Source organism: Drosophila hydei, unplaced genomic scaffold (assembly GCF_003285905.1).
Source record: "Drosophila hydei strain 15085-1641.00,03,60 unplaced genomic scaffold, DhydRS2 tig00000060-arrow-pilon, whole genome shotgun sequence".
Classification (NCBI taxonomy): Eukaryota; Metazoa; Arthropoda; class Insecta; order Diptera; family Drosophilidae; genus Drosophila; species Drosophila hydei.
This window is the reverse complement of record NW_022045656.1, coordinates 4,446,656-4,464,591: the sequence shown is the minus strand read 5'-3', so window position 1 is coordinate 4,464,591 and position 17,936 is coordinate 4,446,656. Positions and strand designations below refer to the sequence as shown.

At 40.5% G+C, this 17,936-nt stretch overlaps 3 protein-coding genes across 4 annotated transcripts; 2 read left to right on the top strand and 1 right to left on the bottom strand.

Annotated features, from left to right (window-relative positions):
* The first annotated feature begins 212 nt into the window (after positions 1-212).
* On the top strand, positions 213-2,071 carry LOC111594083. Its single transcript, XM_023307231.2, has 4 exons — positions 213-353; positions 1,117-1,184; positions 1,345-1,458; positions 1,508-2,071. The coding sequence occupies exons 2-4, from the start codon at positions 1,147-1,149 to the stop codon at positions 1,944-1,946; spliced, it is 591 nt and encodes a 196-aa protein (XP_023162999.1). The 5' UTR covers positions 213-353; positions 1,117-1,146; the 3' UTR covers positions 1,947-2,071.
* Positions 2,072-2,726: 655 nt separating this feature from the next.
* On the bottom strand, positions 2,727-3,714 carry LOC111594009 (general transcription factor IIF subunit 2-like). Of its 2 annotated transcripts, none has more exons than XM_023307118.2 (2): positions 3,459-3,714; positions 2,727-3,090 (listed from the first exon to the last, which is right to left on the bottom strand). In XM_023307118.2, the coding sequence occupies exons 1-2, from the start codon at positions 3,633-3,635 to the stop codon at positions 2,830-2,832; spliced, it is 438 nt and encodes a 145-aa protein (XP_023162886.1). In that variant the 5' UTR covers positions 3,636-3,714; the 3' UTR covers positions 2,727-2,829. The 2 variants fall into 2 exon arrangements, with proteins under 2 accessions (XP_023162886.1, XP_023162877.1); XM_023307109.2 differs by having other exon boundaries at positions 2,728-3,090; positions 3,150-3,710.
* Positions 3,715-3,923: 209 nt separating this feature from the next.
* LOC111594252 lies at positions 3,924-4,740 on the top strand. Its single transcript, XM_023307471.2, has 4 exons — positions 3,924-4,050; positions 4,117-4,156; positions 4,214-4,332; positions 4,390-4,740. Exons 1-4 carry the CDS (start codon positions 4,021-4,023, stop codon positions 4,723-4,725), a joined length of 525 nt encoding a protein of 174 aa, XP_023163239.2. The 5' UTR covers positions 3,924-4,020; the 3' UTR covers positions 4,726-4,740.
* Positions 4,741-17,936: the final 13,196 nt, after the last annotated feature.

The window sequence follows — 17,936 nt, the reverse complement described above, 5'->3', positions numbered from 1 at the left end:
ATATTTAGACAAGGATATAAACTCTGACCAACTCATTTTAGTAGTGCTAACTAACACTGAGTTGCTCAGTATTGACTTTTGCATTCCCTAACGAAATAAAGCCCACGACTTTTGTTCTCACTCAAATAGTGTTAAGCTAGTCTAATACATTTAAGATACAATTCATTCTATATGAATTTATTTTCATCTGAATGACCCTTCGAGTCAAATGTCTTGGTGCAGCCCTTGGACTTATCGATAACTGTCGAAGCTCAGCAGCTTTCAGTTGGCTGACAACATCGTTGAGCACGTGCAATAAAGACGTCGATGGCTATCAGCAATTAAGTTCCAGTTTCCAGAGCATTTGGATTTGTGTAAGTTGCAGACTCAGGCTTGGATTTGCTAATTAACACATCGTGGAGCTCGTGTTGCGTTTAATTAATGACGATCATTTAAAATTTGCATGCGATTGCGCGAAGCTGAACATTTGTGCCGGCTTGGATTATTTTTAGTTCTTTAGGGCTAAGCTGAAGTGCAGCTGGGTTCTTTTCTTTATGGCTTTTTGATGGACTGGAAACCAGTTGAGCAGCGATGCAGCAACAAAGTGAGCCACTGCTTTGACCCTCTGCGTAGGTGTCGATGTCGTTGTCAGCGCCGGCTGAGCCTCGACTTGTCAATATCGCTTACATCAGCTGCATATTGGATGCCCAACTAGAGAGTGTCAACTGCCGGTCAGCGGACTACAACCCGTTTGCTGTTAGCCAAAGTCTAAGCACAGTTGGCCCCTTGTCACTGGCCACTTGGCTGTCAGCCAGCGGCGCCTGCGGTTGACACTTTTCGCGCCGACACGCCCGCTAAACCTCTCATGCATAGCATTTGGCGGGGTCGAGTGGCCCAGCCACCGAGATGACTTGGCACTTTGAGCACAGGCTGAAACAGAAACAGAAACAGAGACGCAGACAATGACAGTGACGACCCAGCTGGTGGCCGAGACCCAATTTGTTGCGCACTCAAACCTTAGCTTTAACAACTGTGTTAGCCCCAAGACCCAAAGATATCGTTTACACGCTGTGCACTCCAGTGACAAATTCAATAATAGCTTTGAGCGTAGAGGCATACATATATACTTATTTACAGCACCTTTACTGTTGCGAACTCCTCTCCCAGATGTCCAGTCCCAAGGCGAAGCCGGAGCATAAAAAGAGGTAAGACTGCGATGAGCCATTGTAGATTTGTCAAAATATTTTGTGAATATTCAAAATGTTTCTCCCTGAATGAGCCTAAGCTCGTTAGTGGAGAGTTTGTGATGTCTCTAGAAATGTGACAACTTTCACTATACAGAGAATTCTCGTTTCTCTTAACTAGCATAACTTCCCCGAGCTGTGGCAGCATAATGGTGGGTGTTACGTTTGACGAGGGCATTGTGTTGGCCATCAATGCAGTGAATAATCTAATATACTATTTGGATGATCACATCTAGTAAGCGCTTAAGCTTTGATATAGTGCCGTCTTTAACGTTTCGTCCTAGTTGCTGCGCAAGTAATGGCGGCTTTGACCGGGACTCGTTGATAGATGTGTCCACGAAACTGGAGGAAGTGGCACGCACGAATAATCATAAGGGAGTCACGGTGGCTCAAGCCTTGGATCTGATTGTCAAGGTGTATGAGCAGGCAGAAGTCACAGAGCTGTTGCTGGCTGGCGAGGATACGAGTGGCCTGCACTTGGTCGCACTGAAATCCATAGGCACAAGTTCGCGTGTCAACTATGCGGCGCTGGGGGCAGCGGCGAGTGGAGCTGCCGAATATCTGAAATGCCAATGGCGACCGGCTCTGAGTGTTAAGCAGGCGGAGGCTCTGGCACGCAGAGCTGTCGCGATGGGCAATATGCATAAATTGGGCATCGATGTCTGCATATTGTTCAGACGAACGCCAGAGTCGCACCGAGCCGAATTCCACGACTCCTCCTGAAATGTCAGCCAATTGAAGCTGATAGAGCAATCCATTCGGTTTGACTGATCTTTTGTTTATGCTTAAATGTTTATCTTGCAGCATAAATAAATGAATTGTTGCTGCTCAGCTGGCTCTAAATAATTAACCACATTTCTCAGCGTTTGAGCTGAGGCAGCCAGGAATAGATTATCTACCTAGCTGTAATAAACGTCCTGGTCATGTCTCTCCGGGCCAGATGACTATCGCAATCGCGGGCCTCTGTTGCTGCAGCAGGTAGATGCAGAGTAAGCACAAATGATTTATGCGCCCGGGCAGCATATAATTAATAATGATTAAAAGCTGGCGCCCATCAACAGCCCCAAATGGAGAACATGGTCATAAGCAACTCGATTCCTTGGGCTCCGCGACTAATCGCCACAGACGGACTTTCCTACGAAATGAAAAGTGGTATAGTCAAGATCAAAATCCACTCTCTGGCGCCCTGGAGACGACCCGCTGTGTCTGGATTAACTTGAAATTTATATATATACATGTATATATAGCATTTGAATGTTTCATATTGGGCCACGAGTTCACGATTCACTGCCTGGATGGCTGTAGCCTGTAGCTGGCTGCCTGCTTGGGTGCTGTGCGTGACCAGGTTTCATTTTCATTAGCCTCGTTACGTCTCTTGTGGCTTGTGCTCGGTGTGTGGCCTGGCTCCACTGACAGCACCTGGGTGGCATTATGTTGTCAGCCTCTTGATATTTACTGCAGCCAAAGTTACTAATTGATTTTTGCCCAACAAATTGCCGTGGAAAGATACCTCCTCATTTTTTGTGCGGTGTCATAATGGCAATTATTTTAATTACATATTATTTAGTGGAGCACGCCAAGCATATTTATACAATTCAGATTTGATTTACTTGGTTTCATCGGGCTGTTGGTAGTGGCGATATTCTTCCTTTAGCTCCCACATCTGCCTGTGAGCCGGGTCCTTGCTGTAGTCGCCTATATCCTTGAGGATGGCCTTCAGCACGAACACCGACTGCTTGGTTATGAATTGCAGATCCTTCAGCGTATAATATTGGTGTTTCTCAAAGGCCTGGAAGAGCATATCCATTATGTTTTCCTTGCTTAGCGTCTTCGAGGCGCCATCCTTCTTGCGTCTGTTATCGTCTTTCTGCAAAAAACAAGGCAGCTCAGTCAAGGCGCATAGCTGGGGGAAAACTGAAGACAAACGTTGTGAGCATGATTGCTGACAGGTTTATAGTTCTTCACAATGTTATTGAGTGGCTCGGCGACGCGCGTGGGTTTCACGCCCCGCAACGAATGCTGTTTCATTTTCAAATATTGATCATTGCACACGGGCAGGCACTCCATCTTGTGGGTTATCCAGCCCTCCATGGCCGAGTCGGAGTCGTCGATGGTTGAGAATATGCCCGTTAGCCTGGCGCCTTTGATGGTCTTGCACAGCTTCAGCTCGTGCTCGGCGGCTATCGGCTTACCTGGAGCCATTTGCATCAGTTCCGGACTGAGAATCAAGTTTACCTTGGCCGGTTCCGTGTTTCCGGTTTCCGACTTTTGCATGCGCATTGTTGCCACTTGCATCTCGCTGGGCGACTTCTCCCAGAGCTCGGCCACATAGTTGGGCACCTTGACCAGCCAAATGCCGCGCTCAGCCTTGGACAGGTCCATCTTTTTTTTCTTTATAGCTTCTTGGGCCATGTTGAAGTTGAAAGAAATTTGAGAAAACTTCTCCAAAGCGAACTCGAATGAAACAGAATTCGATGAGAACTCAAACAAAGTTAAAAGCCCCAGATCTCATATTGAAGCAACAAACATTTAAGGGCATACTTTGATATTCGTGCAGCTGAGGAAATTCTTCTTCCGTTAAACTTGAAATTCGCGCGCAGAGTTCGGAAGCTATGAAAATGAACCAGTTCATTTGGCATTCGATAGGTCTGAAATGTTCCCGTGCATACATCGAGCTCATATCGTTTCTTCTTCACACAAAATCTGTCAAATCTTACTTGCTACTAAAGTCAAGTGAAATATCTTGGAACTTTTTGCTTGTGTTATGAAAATTGGGAACAATTGAGCCGACAAGAAAATGGGGAAAAAAAAGTCGAAGCTGCAATCGGCAAGTTACAATTAGTTTATAATATCTTGAAATGTCTAATATAAATAATGTATAATATTAATTTAGCTGTTTGGCGCAAGAATAACTGCTGCCAAGAGGATGCCAAGTAAGTCACAGTAATTGCTATACATTTCTATATATCTCAATTTTGGTATTTCAATAGTGAATCCCAAAAAAGCTGATTCCACTCGCATAGAGGCAGCTCCAGTATCCAGTGTTCCAGGGGCGGATTCAATTGCTGCCCCCTGCGCAGGACTCGAACGTCCTGTACCGCGACAACGTGTAAGTTAACGCTTCTACATCAGTTTATGGCTTATAAGTTTTTACCAATTGTTGCAGGGCCGTCCACGTAAGAATCCTTTGGGCCCTGAAGTGACCGTCAAACGAGAGGAAAGCGTTAACAACACGAATGCCATAGTCAAGGTGCTGCTGCGCTCCTTGAAGGATCACAACAAGCCCATGGCTACGGCCAACAATGGCTTTGCTCGCGGCCTCAAGCCGGATACAATTGTAGCCGGCTTCCGCCATGAGGGCCAACTGATGTTCGCCGTTAAGTTCAAGAATCGCAAATTGCCTGAATTAATCAGTTCAATGGAATTAAAGCTGCGTGCCCCCAGTTTGCTGATTCAATATTACGTAACGAATTTGCAGTACCCTCACCATGAGTGCAATTAGAAATGTATTTAATTTTGACTTTGCTCTATTTATAAAATATATAGTGTCCTAGTTGGAATTTAAATTGTGAAGCAAGCGAATTATCTTTGAGTGCTAGGCCAACTCAAGATGAAGAATATATATCTCTATATATAGTGTTATAGTGTTATGTTATTTCTTCCACGCCGTCTGTTGTATACCTTACAAACCCAGCATACCCTGAGTTAACACCTTTAATGGTTTCAGATTACAAACAATTGGTTCGGATAAAACAGGTGGAAACGTTATTAAAGGAAAATATTCTTGATATATCTATAAAAGACTTGCAGAAATGCTCATCTGATGGCTCATCCGCAATATACATATTTCTTATATAAGCCACAGGTGTCTTCTGGGCACACCTTGCGTTCATCATGGGAGTATTTGCTTTAAGCATACAGATTTGCAAAGTTAACGTCGCATTAAGGTTACAATCACACTCTGGTTCGCATATAAATTCAACTCCACGCCAAATGCAATTCTCGTACTCTCATATATTCTGCAGCACTTCGCGACTTTTCGCAAGGAGAGGCTACTACTACTACTACTATAACAGCAGCAGCAGGAGCAGCAGCAGCAGGAGCAGCAGCAGCAGGAGCGGCAACAGCTCGTACGATGCCGCAGATAAATTTTCATGTTGTCACACCTGCGTCGTCGTTGCATGCACATAAATATATATATGTCTGTATGTATGTGCGCGCGAATCGAGCCGCCAAAAGGTGGCATTGCAACAATTTCGCTCGAAATAAGATATCAAGGGAGAGGCCTTCAGCTCGCACCCAGCTTGCCCACAGAGGTGTAAAAAATTGAAAGCGAAATATTATTAAAATGCCGCATTGTTGGACGTCGTGGCTGCTGCCTGCTTCTTGGAAGTTGCATCTCTCTTTTGCACACTCTCTCTCTCCCTCACTCTCTGCCTCGCCGAGCGCCTCTTTATTTATGGCGAATATTTGATTTGCGAATTTTCGTTGCTGGCACTCGTGTCTCGTGCTTGTGCTGCTGGCATTGACAGTTCGACTGCGCGCCTCCGCTGGCCAGCCGAGAGAGCCTGGCTGCATAAATATTTGCTTATTTATGCACCAAAGTCAACACTCTCTGTACACAATGCACCCAAACTGTGAGTATTCGAGTGCGAGCGGAATGCGTCTGAAAATTTGTTCGGTTTTGCCCAAGCAACAGGTACGAAAATAAACTCACATTGCAAATAAATAACTCAGGGCATGATTAAAGGCTGCAGATAAGCCTGTCCTGAACTACACAGATGTGATTTTAAGATAAGAGAACATATTGTACCAGTTGCTGCCCATATATATGAGGATAATCAAAATCACGCATACGCAATGTGGCGCAAAGTTTGTTTTTATTTTTATTTCTTTCGCAATATAAATTTTTATTTTAATCTTTCAGTATTCACATATTAAAGTATTTGTTTTTTTTTTTTTAATTTATATAGCCAACTTGAAAGAACTGCAAAAATTATAATCGGAAATAATTGACTGCTAAATACTTAGAGTCGACAGTTGAATTATATTGAATTTAGCTTTAAACGTTTCTATTTTTAATAATTGTTAATGATTTCTAAAAGAATTGAAAATATAAAGTGCAGGGCTATATAACTTTAAGCTTTTATCATATGACGCTATTAACTAGGCTAACTCTAATCGCAACTCTCTAACTTGAGCCAACATTTTAAATATAAAAAAATAAATGTACTGTCTTTGGTTCAAATTTTAATTACAAACCAATATACCCACTTGAGTTTATAAAGGAGTATGGATCTGAAACAAATTTCCTATCTTCCTTTTCTTTATGTACACAATTTATTATCATAATTTTTTAAACATTCAGCTCAAGTGAGCCCCACTCATTGTCAGCTTTATTTTTTACTGTTGTTGTTGTTGTTGTTGTATGAATACCAACTCTTCATCCATTGTTCAATGAAAATTAAAAATTGTTCACAGCGACTCGGCAGTTTATTATATGGCGCTGCGGTCTGTGGTCTGGCATCGAGTAGAAGTTGCAGTTCGTGTTGGAGTTGGAGTTGGAGACCCGTGTCCGGTTCTCTTAACTGCCCAATCATAATTCACTGCCCAGCCAACCAGCCAGCTCATATGGTGCGTAAGGATAATCGCGCGCATCCTTTCACCTCTCAGCAGCCCGCTGCAGAAAACCGCATGCCTCTGCGTCTGGGGGTAATAATTTAAAAAATTGCTCTATTATTTATTTGAGCATATGTCAATGAAATTTATTTATTTATTCACAACAGCAACAATAAACAAAATGCCTGTGAAGTCAGCGTGCTGTTAATGAGCAGCTTGATGGCTGGCTGCATGCGCCAGAGGCGGAGGCATCCAAGCAGGCAACAGGGGGGCAGACGCTGTTGACGTTAATTGACCGCAACCATTTTTTGCTGCTGCTGCTGCTGCAGCGTGCAGTAAATTTTAATGAAATTGCTGCCGTGCACTACCAGTGGTTGTTGTTGTTGTTGTTGTTATAGGGGCGTGGTCGGGGCATTGCTACACTTGCAACTGCAACTGCAACTGCAACTGCGTCTGCATCTGCAGCAGCTCAAAGTGCTGATGACACGCCTGTCAGCGACACTTTGCGCCGCTTGTTGCATAAAAACATTTTTAAAATAAAATAAAATAAAATAAAATAAAAAAGAAATAAATAATACCGAAAAACAAAATGAAAACGAAATATAAAATCACGCAAATTTCCGAGGCTTAATTTTCGACGCCCTGACAAGGGATAAGCGGCCTGTGTTGCTGTTGCTGTTGCTGTTGCAGTTGTTGGTGTTGGTGTTGTTGGCGATCGTGTTTAATGTTTTGCTTGCTCGCTGGCCATTTTCGATGTCGCTGCATTTATAAATTAATTAAAAATAAATTACTTTATGTTGCATGTCGCATTTCATTAAGCTTAGCAAGCGACAAGCATTGCCAAGCAACGCTTACTTTATGCCACAAATAAATGTGCTGCATTTCGAGTGTGAAAAGTTGAGGCTAATTGGGGCTGGCTAATATATCATATACGAAACATTTACTTCCCTGGTTGTTTTTGTTAACCATCGATTGATATAAAATATGCTAAGATCCTCCAGTTAAAAGTAACTACTTAGAAGATTCACAACTTGAGGCTCAAATTTCAGTGTGACTATTTTCCCACTTATCCTCAAATTGTATTTAATACTAAGCTGTTATCTAGAGCATTCTTACTTGTTCACATTTGAGTTCTTTGAAATGTTTTATTGCTTTGATTCTATGAATTAAAATTTAGATCTTAAGCAACACTACTTGGGACTGCTGCTTGACACAAGACTAACCTGGATACCTCGTTCAATTAACAAAAGGCAGCAACTCAATGCAAGGCTGAAGAAACATCTCTGGCTTGTCGGAAAAATATCCACTTAAAATATCATTACTCTCTATGACTATAAGGAAACCAATGTGAACCTATGGGACTCCAATCAGTGGCACTGCCAGCCATTCCAGCTGTAACATTACATACTTAACTTGGAATGATCTCCAACACACATCAGCGCCTCCAACTTAAACGAGGAAATTCACGAAGAGATCATGGATTCATCAAGAGACTTCCAGGTGCACAGGAAACGACTAAGCAGACACACTAACTTCAACCTGCCTGATAATAGTAACGTCACAACACTGCCCGTTGGATCTTCCACATCGGTATGATTCAATCCCGAACTGCTCTAAACACGCTCTTGAACTAAGCTTACCATACAGTCATGTCACACAGACAATTGAATAAAAATAATAATGTAACGTAATTATAACTTGCTGACAGAAACAGAACAGAAATATATTTTATAAAAATTAATTGCATATAATAATTAAGATTGTATTTTTGATTTTTGTTGTTGAAGATTAATTATGTTTTTTATTTCATTGAAGCTTAAGAAAATATTTTTATTGGCTGGTCATACTTCAGCCTTCAGCCTGTATCGCAGATTTACAGAAATAAAATATTCTCTTTTAAGCGAAAATGTGTTTTCAAATATTTTGATATCATCATATGAAGCACGGAATAATTTAAAGAGTACACTAACAAGCAATTACCACTGTAAAGAGCAGCATTTAAAGGTGGAGTAGTGAGAGCGATGCTCGGTCTTCTCTGCCCTCTAGCTCTCCGTGTGCGCTTGCTACACTTGTAGAAGTCGAAATATATATAGTCGAAATATAAATATAAAAATATATATATGAGTGTACAGAAATGTGTTAATTTTAGTACTTATTTTAATAAGCGAGGATTTATTATGGTTAACGCAATCTGGGCTTCTTTCGTGCGTAAAGGGATATCGAATAATCTATCATAAATAGCTGTTTAATTGTCAAAAACTTGGCAGCTAACCGAATTGCAGTCAAATGTAGGAACCTTGATTTCGGATCCAACCGAAAATTGACTCATGTCTCGAATTGAAAAGAATTTAATTAAGCACGCAAGCTGAAGTGAATGGTTTTCCTCAATTTGCCTAAAACTAACAAAGTAAGTTAGTTAGGCAGCCACGCAGAAAGGGGCGGCAGGGCATAGAGGGAGAGAGAGAGACTTAGCAGTTGCCGCTGGCTAATTCCGAATTTAATTTGAATGACTTGCTAGTATGGGCTGGTCGGGGCGAAGCTAGGCTGAGCTGCCGTTGACCTGACCCCAAAGATTGCATAGCAAACAGAACTTATTAAACCAAAAGGAGGACGGAAGGGCGTGCCGGTTTGGTTAAGTGGCAAAATAACAAAGGCTCTCGAAGTTCGGACTCGAACCCAAACTGGAAAAGGAAATTACAGACACTCTGGACGTTCGGTTCGCAACAAAACCGCAAATTAGTTGGCTGCTCCAACGGGCCACAGATGGCACAACAACAACAGCAACAACAATAAGAAGAGGCACAACAAACAACGTGCGAGCTGCCAGTTACCAGTTGCCCCCAATGTCAAGCGCATCCACAGCCACAGCCCAAAACCAAAGCGAGAGACAAAATAAATAAGAAAATATTGTTCGAGCTGCCATCGCCGGAGGCTTCTTTCCAGGAAACCCAACAAGAGCTAAGAACAACAGCGACAGCGACAGCAACAGCAGCCGCAACGGCAGCATCGTCAGCATCGTCAGCATCTTCACCCTCGTGACTGGGCTTCCTCAGCCTCTGTTGCAGTCTCTTATCAGCTCCCGCTGCTTGTGTCCCACTTCAACGAAAAAATTGACGCGCGCGTCGCTCCAAATCGCCGTCAACGTTGTCATCGGCGTCCCTCGTATCGAGTCCATCTGCAACTGCATCTCCATCTGCATCGGCATCGCCTCCATGCGTACTTGTATGTGCACTTAGATGCCAGCGTCAGATAAGCTCACGCGGCCCGGCCAAGTGGCTGGCTGGGACTGGGCCGCTCCACGCGTTCGCCTTTGTTCATAAATTATAATTTTATGATCACGAACATATTCGTGGAATATGTTGGCGTATGGCGAGCTCCCTTCGCTCCGCTCCATTGTCGCCATCGTCTGCGCGTTAAATATTAAAGTGTCTGCGCGAGAGACTGCGAAATTGGCTTCGCTTTGCTGTCTTGGGGCTTGGGGCAGTGTCATCGTTTGTGTTTACGCTAATTGAAGACACCGAACGTGGACACTCACTCAGACTTCGTCACAGCCATGGACACTTTAACAGCTCCCATGGAGCGCGTCTTCTCTCTAGCAATCTCAATGTCAGGCGGCTTCCGTGGCCCATGGCCCATGGCTCATGGCTCATGGCGCAGACGCAGGCGCAGACGGAGTCTTGCCTGGTTAATCGTAAAAATTCTCTAGCCTAGGCTGGAAATTAGTTTGTTTAAGTTTTCGCCGACTGAGCAGCAATAGCAAATGATGAGTCTCGCGCCTTTATTGAAACTCGTAAATCAATTAGCTCGCACAGACAGCTGAACTTCAAATATTGCATTATTTATGCCTTTTAATTAGCATACTCTACTCAAGACGACTCGACGTAACTTCACACCCAGTTTTAGCGCACGCAATTAAATTCGAAGATTTTTCAAATGGAGATTCCAAATTCAAAGTGTGCCGCATCGCACTCAACGAAAAAAGGGCGAGTTGCCCGAAGTAGCACACAAATTCGAACTGTTTTTATACCCTCAATTCCTTCTTTCAATGGGCTCAGCGTATAATGGTTGTGTTAAAAGACTTCTGGCCGAAGGAAGCATGCTCAGTCAAGAAGAGAACTGTCGAGACAATTCTATCCGTCTGCTTCTCTAACTGCCTCTAACTTGAAATTTTACAGGTAGGTCATAAAACTGCGCTCTTGAGGTTCAAGTTTATTTTAAATCTTTGGGAATTTCTCTCCATTTCTATGAAATCGCTTAAAAACCATATCAAACTTCGCTTACTTGAACATATCTCGCACTTTTTCAGAGTTTCAGCTGAGGTCATCAAATTTGCCATCGAAATTATTATTATTATTGCCTCTTAGCGAACTTTTTATGCCGTTTTCAGCTTTTGTAAAAGTGGCAGACCAATTGCAAAGCAACAGATTGTCGGCTGTTATGTTTTGATAGAAAATAAATAAACAAGCTTTGATTGCTGCTTAGTTGTGAAAGAGAGAGAGACAGAGGGAGAGAGAGAGAGACCCTCACTCAGTAAAACCATTCCTAAGTGGACGATATCTTCACTCAGTTTGACTCTCTGTGCAAGAACATTAACCTTTGAGTTCTCAACTGCTTGTGTCAAGAACTGGGAGGATTTGTACTCCAAAAGGGAATCTATTTTTGAAAGTCTTGACAAGCAACTCACTTGCTATGTGCTCAATCTTCTTCTTATTAATTATTATTAGTCAACTAATATATGATCAGTATTTATTTTTCATATGAATTGGAAAAAAAGCAATGTCAACTTGGTACGATTCTGGGTATCTTAATTGGTCACTCCCAATTAAAGAATATTTAAATAATTAATTGTGTGGAAATATTACTAAGTAAAAGATGGTAATAATGAATAATACAAGATATCAAGCAAAGCTTGACGTTTTTTTGGAAGTCTTTACTAAGCTTCGACTTAAAAAAAAAATAAATAAAAATTAAATAAAAAATAAATAAAATTCAAATTGAGTTTCAAAGCTGAGCAATATTTTGCGATAATTTTTAGTTTTTTAAAAACGTGTCCTATTTGAAGCTAACAGAAGTACCCATTATCATTTTACCCAATGAGCTGCATAGCAAGCAGCCTGCTGTCAGCTAGTCTTTTACTATATCAAACAAATCTTGTCGGCGGTAGAGAATGTCTTCAGTAAGCTTCGATTCAGAGAAATTAACTAAATATTAATTTGAATTTAAGAGCTGAACAATATTTTTTGGTAACTTTTTAAAAGTCTGATTTTAAAAATATATCCCATATTAATATTAACCAATGAATTAGACACACGTGTTGCATGCCAGGAGCTTGCTGTCAGCTGGCCTTAATTTCACTTCGTATTTAAGCAATTTTGTATAAAGTGCAAATTATTTATTGTGGCTTTATTAAGTTGTGACAATTTGCTTTATGTTCAACCTTTTGCATTTCATGATAGTCATTATAATGCAACAACAGCAGCAACAGCAACATCAACAGCAACATCAGCAATATAAACACATTTTGCTACGTTTATGCAGCTTAATTTGAATTTGCAGCGCTTAATGAACTTTTGCATGCAATAAAGTGAAATTTAATATAACTGCGTGGCTTTAGAACCGGCCCCTAGTGAGGCCTCTTCGTGGCCGGGATCCTAATTAGTTCCTTCCGCATAATTGTGCATGGAGCGAGCAATTTTCATATTCAGCTGCAGCAGCTAAATTAATTTATTGTTGTGACCCACAACGGCGCTTGGATAGTATTTAACCAAATCTGTGATGTCGTGACGTTGCGATGTGGACACGCAAAAAGTTTTTCTTTCACTTTTTGCTTCTGCCTCGCCTCGAATCAATTGCAATCCATTAGTTTCTCAATTAAAATTATTTGGCAAACTCTTCAAACCTTTTGCAAACTTTTAACACTCTGCACTGTCATAAATCTCCATTTGCTGGCAACGGGCAAAATATTTGGGGACACAGCGTCCTTCGTCATCATCATCATCATCATCAAGTTGCAGTCGGTTGCTGGTTTAATTCCCTGAAAATCCAAGTTGAAAGTTGAAGGCAAATTAGCAACAGCGTCAAAATTGCGCCAGCGTGAAAATTAGAATTAAAAGCTGCAAAAGTTGCCAAGCAGCTAAACAACAAGAAGAAGCACAAAGTTTTCGCCTCAGCAACAGAATTAGCCAAAAATGGAATCACTGATGCTTATAGTATGTGTGTGTGTGTGTGTGTGTGTGTGGGTGAGTGGGTGTATGTGTGAATGGCAGCATCCAACGAAAGTGCATCGCTCTTAAACGAATGTGAGAAATTTAAAATATAATTTGTAGAAAGCTCAAGATTTGAATCTATATAAAAGAGTTAAAAAGCAAATATTTAAAGCTCTTAAAAATGTAAATATATAGTAGAGTTTGCTGATTGATTAAAAATTGAATGATTGACTGATTGACTGACGGACTTATTGACTGAATGTCAAAAAAAAAAAAAATGCAGCTTGGCTGCTTAAACGGCAAGTGCTTGGCTGCTGAAATTTATGTACAAGGCTCAAATCTCACCTACTTCAGGTTGAACCAACACACATATATATAAGACATAAATATTTAAACTGGGTCAACAGCGTATTTAAAATTTAATTTATCTCATATTTTTAGTGCTGTGCAAATGCATGTAAAGTGAAGTTTATGTATCCTTATGCAAACTGCAAAGCTTTATGATATAGAGAAATGATGATTCAGACTAATTTCCGGAAAGTCTGATACTTGAAATGAGAAATCAGACGAATTCAGTTTACAAAATAGAAGCCAATATTCATCTTCTTATTCAACACTAGCATAAAATTGTATTCTCTTTTCGGTGAGTCTCTTTATTGAATAGACCTACAAATTTCCAGAAAACATAATGTATATATATTCTAGATAACTGAGTCGATATAGCCATGCCCGTCTGCTTGTCCGTCCGTGTGATCGCAACGAGACTAAAGACTTAAAGCTTAAAGCTTCATTTAAGCTATAGTTTTACATTTTTTCCATATTTTTTATCGTTATAAATCGATCTTTTTTTTTGTTTTTTTTTTTTATACGCTTTGTTTGAATACCACCAAAGATGAAATTATTTAATTTGCTGTGCAAGCATAAAAGCATATAATTTAATATCATCCCATATTTGCAAAGTTCAGGGTATCTCCTAGTTGAGAAGTATTGACTAAGGCGCTATTACTTGCTTTGAAAGGCATTTTAAAATGAATAAATAAATACTTTTATCTAGCAAAAACAAGTTTTTGAGGATAACATAAAAGAGAGAATAGACATAATATGTATATATATATGAAATTATTTTGCTGTTGATGACTGAGTGACTGTTAGCCTCTGTTAATAAGCTATGGCAACCCAACTGCCGATTTCATACCCAACTGCGTTGAATTCAATACATGGAGCAATTACAAATACAAATAAGTTAGGTATGATGTACCCGCATTTCACACCTGAGGCACACTTCAAATTGGAACCACAATGCAATTTCGAAGGACTCTCGAGCAGCTTTTCAATGAACTAAAGCCCAGCCATCATGCAATTTCTTGTGGTCGACCGTGAAGCGAACTTAAGGAAGCCCACTTGAACTTCAACTGTGAGTGCGAAATTGTGAAGTAACTCAGAGCCACAACCAAGCAGAGTGTGAGTGCATGCGTCTGTGTGTGTGAGCGAATGTGTGTTTGCTGTTTTGGATATTTCTGTTTTTTGATTTTTGTATGCTTTTTGAAGTGTATTTCTTATATTTTATTACAACGCTTTATTTGTGAGCCAAGCAAAAATCTGTTGGAAGCGCAGCGCAGTGAAATTAATTAAAAACGCCCACATTTCAGCGATAAATCAGCGAGGGATGCAGCGGGTGCGGGGGCGTGGACAAGAGCGGAAGCAGGCGGTGCGAGGGGACAGCGACCAGCGACGACGAAGACCGAGGGCAAGATTAAACGACAGCAGCAGGCGATGCCACACATACATGCTACACACTCTCACACACACACACGCACACTTTTGTTGAACTCGTGCGGTGCCATAAGTCGCCCCTCGTTTGCCACGCCCCGAGCCGTGAGGGGCCGTGTTTGCTTAAGAGCCACTAATAATCCATTGTTGGCTTTTGTCCTTGCCGCCCGTTGTTGCAGCTGCTGTCGCTGTCGAACCGCAGCAATCGAACGCAGTGCAGCCAAAAGAAATTGCATGTTTAACAAGCAGCTTTAACAGCATACCAAAAGCAACAACATCAACAACATCAGAAGAGCCACAATGTGAAGAACTTTTGGAAAACAAAAGTTTGTTGGTTTTTTTATACAAAACCTATTGGAGTTAGAAGGGTATATGAATATTGTAGTAATGTATGTGACAGATGGATGAATCCCTGTGCATATCCAGAAAGTGTAAATAATCTTGATTAAGATAAAGCTTTACCGATGCCATGTTTCTTCATCTGTCTATTTCTCTGCATAAGCATAGCTCGAAAAGTATAAGAACTATATACATCATATTTAATAGGAAAGTCCTTGTATATATAAACAATAAATATAATTATTTTATTTATCTAAAAGCTCCATCAACAAAGCTATTGACATATTTCTAATAATATTTTTAGTTTAGAAAATAAATTCTTGCATATTTTTTGTTAGAGTTAAAGAGTGTAAAGAGTAGCTATCATCAACAGCTTAGGGTATCTGCCAGTCGAGCCCTCACCAAGCTACCCAGCTTTGTTTTCTTTTTGCAAGTCGCAAGCAGCTTTTATGTGAGTTCCACACGGTTTTCGAATGGCGCTGTCCCGTGCTCTTTCGGAGTCCCTTTGCTTGGAGCTTTTCGAGTGCATAAAATTTCAGATTTATTTATGTTTCAGTTTTGTTGTTGGGGCCCTCTGCCGTTGCGGCCCGCGCCGGCCCATTTTGCTGCTCTTCTTGCATATAAAATGTGTTTTAAATTAAAAAATTTACTCGCAAAAAAGTTCAATTTTTGGCGTTTATTTGTTTTTTTTTCTGTCTTGTTTCTTGAAACAAAATTTATGCAGATACTCTGAATGCTGACAGCGTCAGAGTCGTCGGACAGCTGCGAAGCTTGTCCAGATCCTGGGCGGCAGCTCTCGTTTTGGCGCCAAGTGGCAATTTAGCCGCTCGTCCAGGTCTTCAATACTATCATAAATATTGTGCCGGCTTGTCTCTGCAATCGTGGACATTTTTATGAGCGATTTCCAGAGTGGCCCCAGCCGAACATTTTAAATGCCAAAAAGCAGCTTAAAGGCTGCTTCAATATTCGTACCGAATGTGAATGCAAATGATATTACAATACGCTCAGAGCATCATTTTAAATGCTTAAAACAAAGCATAAATAATGTGCAGTGTACAATGAAAAGTGGAAAGTTTGATTGTTCATATAGAGAGTGAGTAACAAAAAGAAATTGTAATCTATAAGCTTTCTGGTTTCATTTTGAAATTTGTTTCAAAGAATTTACAGATTTTCTCTTCGTCATGAAGTCGTACTTCAGTTATTTAATATTGTTTTTCAAGACGTTAGAGCTAGAGTCATTAAATTTGGATTTTAAAAATTTTATTGAACTTATTTATTCCCTTCAGTTTCAAGTGTTGTCGTGCTACCTGGCAACAATCAGTAATAATATTTCAATATAATAAAAATACAAAATCACTGCAAATGAATAATTTGAATGTCTGAAATTTATCTTCAAGAAATGCAATACATTGGCAAAATAATAGGAAATATGAACTTAATTTGAGTAAAATAATATATAAAAACAAAAATTTGTTTACTTGAAAATTAAAAAAAATTCCTTATAGACTATATATAAGATATAATTTATAGCCATGAGGCAGGTAACCTTCAACCTTCATTTGACAATCTTATCTACAGAATTTTAAGAATTTAAGAATTTAAAGCAATTTGAGTACACTTAACAGATATTTGATCTTCAACAAGTACTATAAAAGTACTCAGACTCAACTGCAACATTCTTACTTATTTATATTGACATTCCTTTATATGAAACCTTTCAGCTTCTATGAAATTCATTTGCACTCACATAGCACATCAAGTACATTCCCATTTAGTATAAGATCCCTAATAGAATTCTAATAATTTTTCCAGTATTGTATATTCTATTTTGAGCCTTCATGCCGAGTTCTGTGGAAATCAAGTACATTACTTGCATTTCCACATGCCGCCATAGGAAGCCGTCAGATTGCAATGATTTATTTAAACACATATCTTGGTAACGGTGACACCCACACCAGATACACCAGCAAACGGTGCTTGACTGTGATTATGTAATGAAAATGAAACGAGCTTTTGATATACGATCAATATGCATTTTAAATGTTGTGTTAAATGGCGTATTTAGCCCGGGCAGAGCTAAAAATTATGGGACAACTCCATTTGAAACGGCGCAGGAGGTCGGCGGCGACGATAAATATCCAAGTGTAAATGGATACGAGCCGGCAAGAGGCAAAGCAATGAACTAATAAAGGACAGCCATGACAACAACAACGCAGACGCTTTATTAGCTGTTGTTGTTGTTGCTGTTGTCGTTTCTGTTATTGTTGTTGCTGTTGTTGTTGGCCATGGCATTATGTCCGTAAACGCGAGCTGCAAATGCGTTGCCATAAATTTCAAGCTTTAGACTCGCAGCCAACACCAACAATGTCTATGAAGACGTCGACGGCGCCTGCTAATGAAGATCAACGATTGGCGGGCGACGAAGACATCGCCGAGATTCCAGACAGAAAGAAGTGCAAGGCGCGCTTCACCTTTTCCGGTCTCGGCCGGTGGGTGGCCGCATTTCTATGCGTTGCGCGCAAATAATTCATAAATTTCATTCAATTTTATTAAACGCAAGATATACGACCCGCTACTGTCGTCAGTCAGGGCCTAAACGAACGGAACGTTCCGGAAATCCGCTCATTACGCAAGGCTTGTAATTAATCTGCAAAAGGCAAAAAAAAGAAAAAAGACAAAAAAAAAAATAAGAAGACGAAATAAAAAAGCTTGAAGCAAAAAGAAAACTTTGAACCCGACTTTATGTCGGGGTCGCGCACCTGTTACGCATTGGATTTGG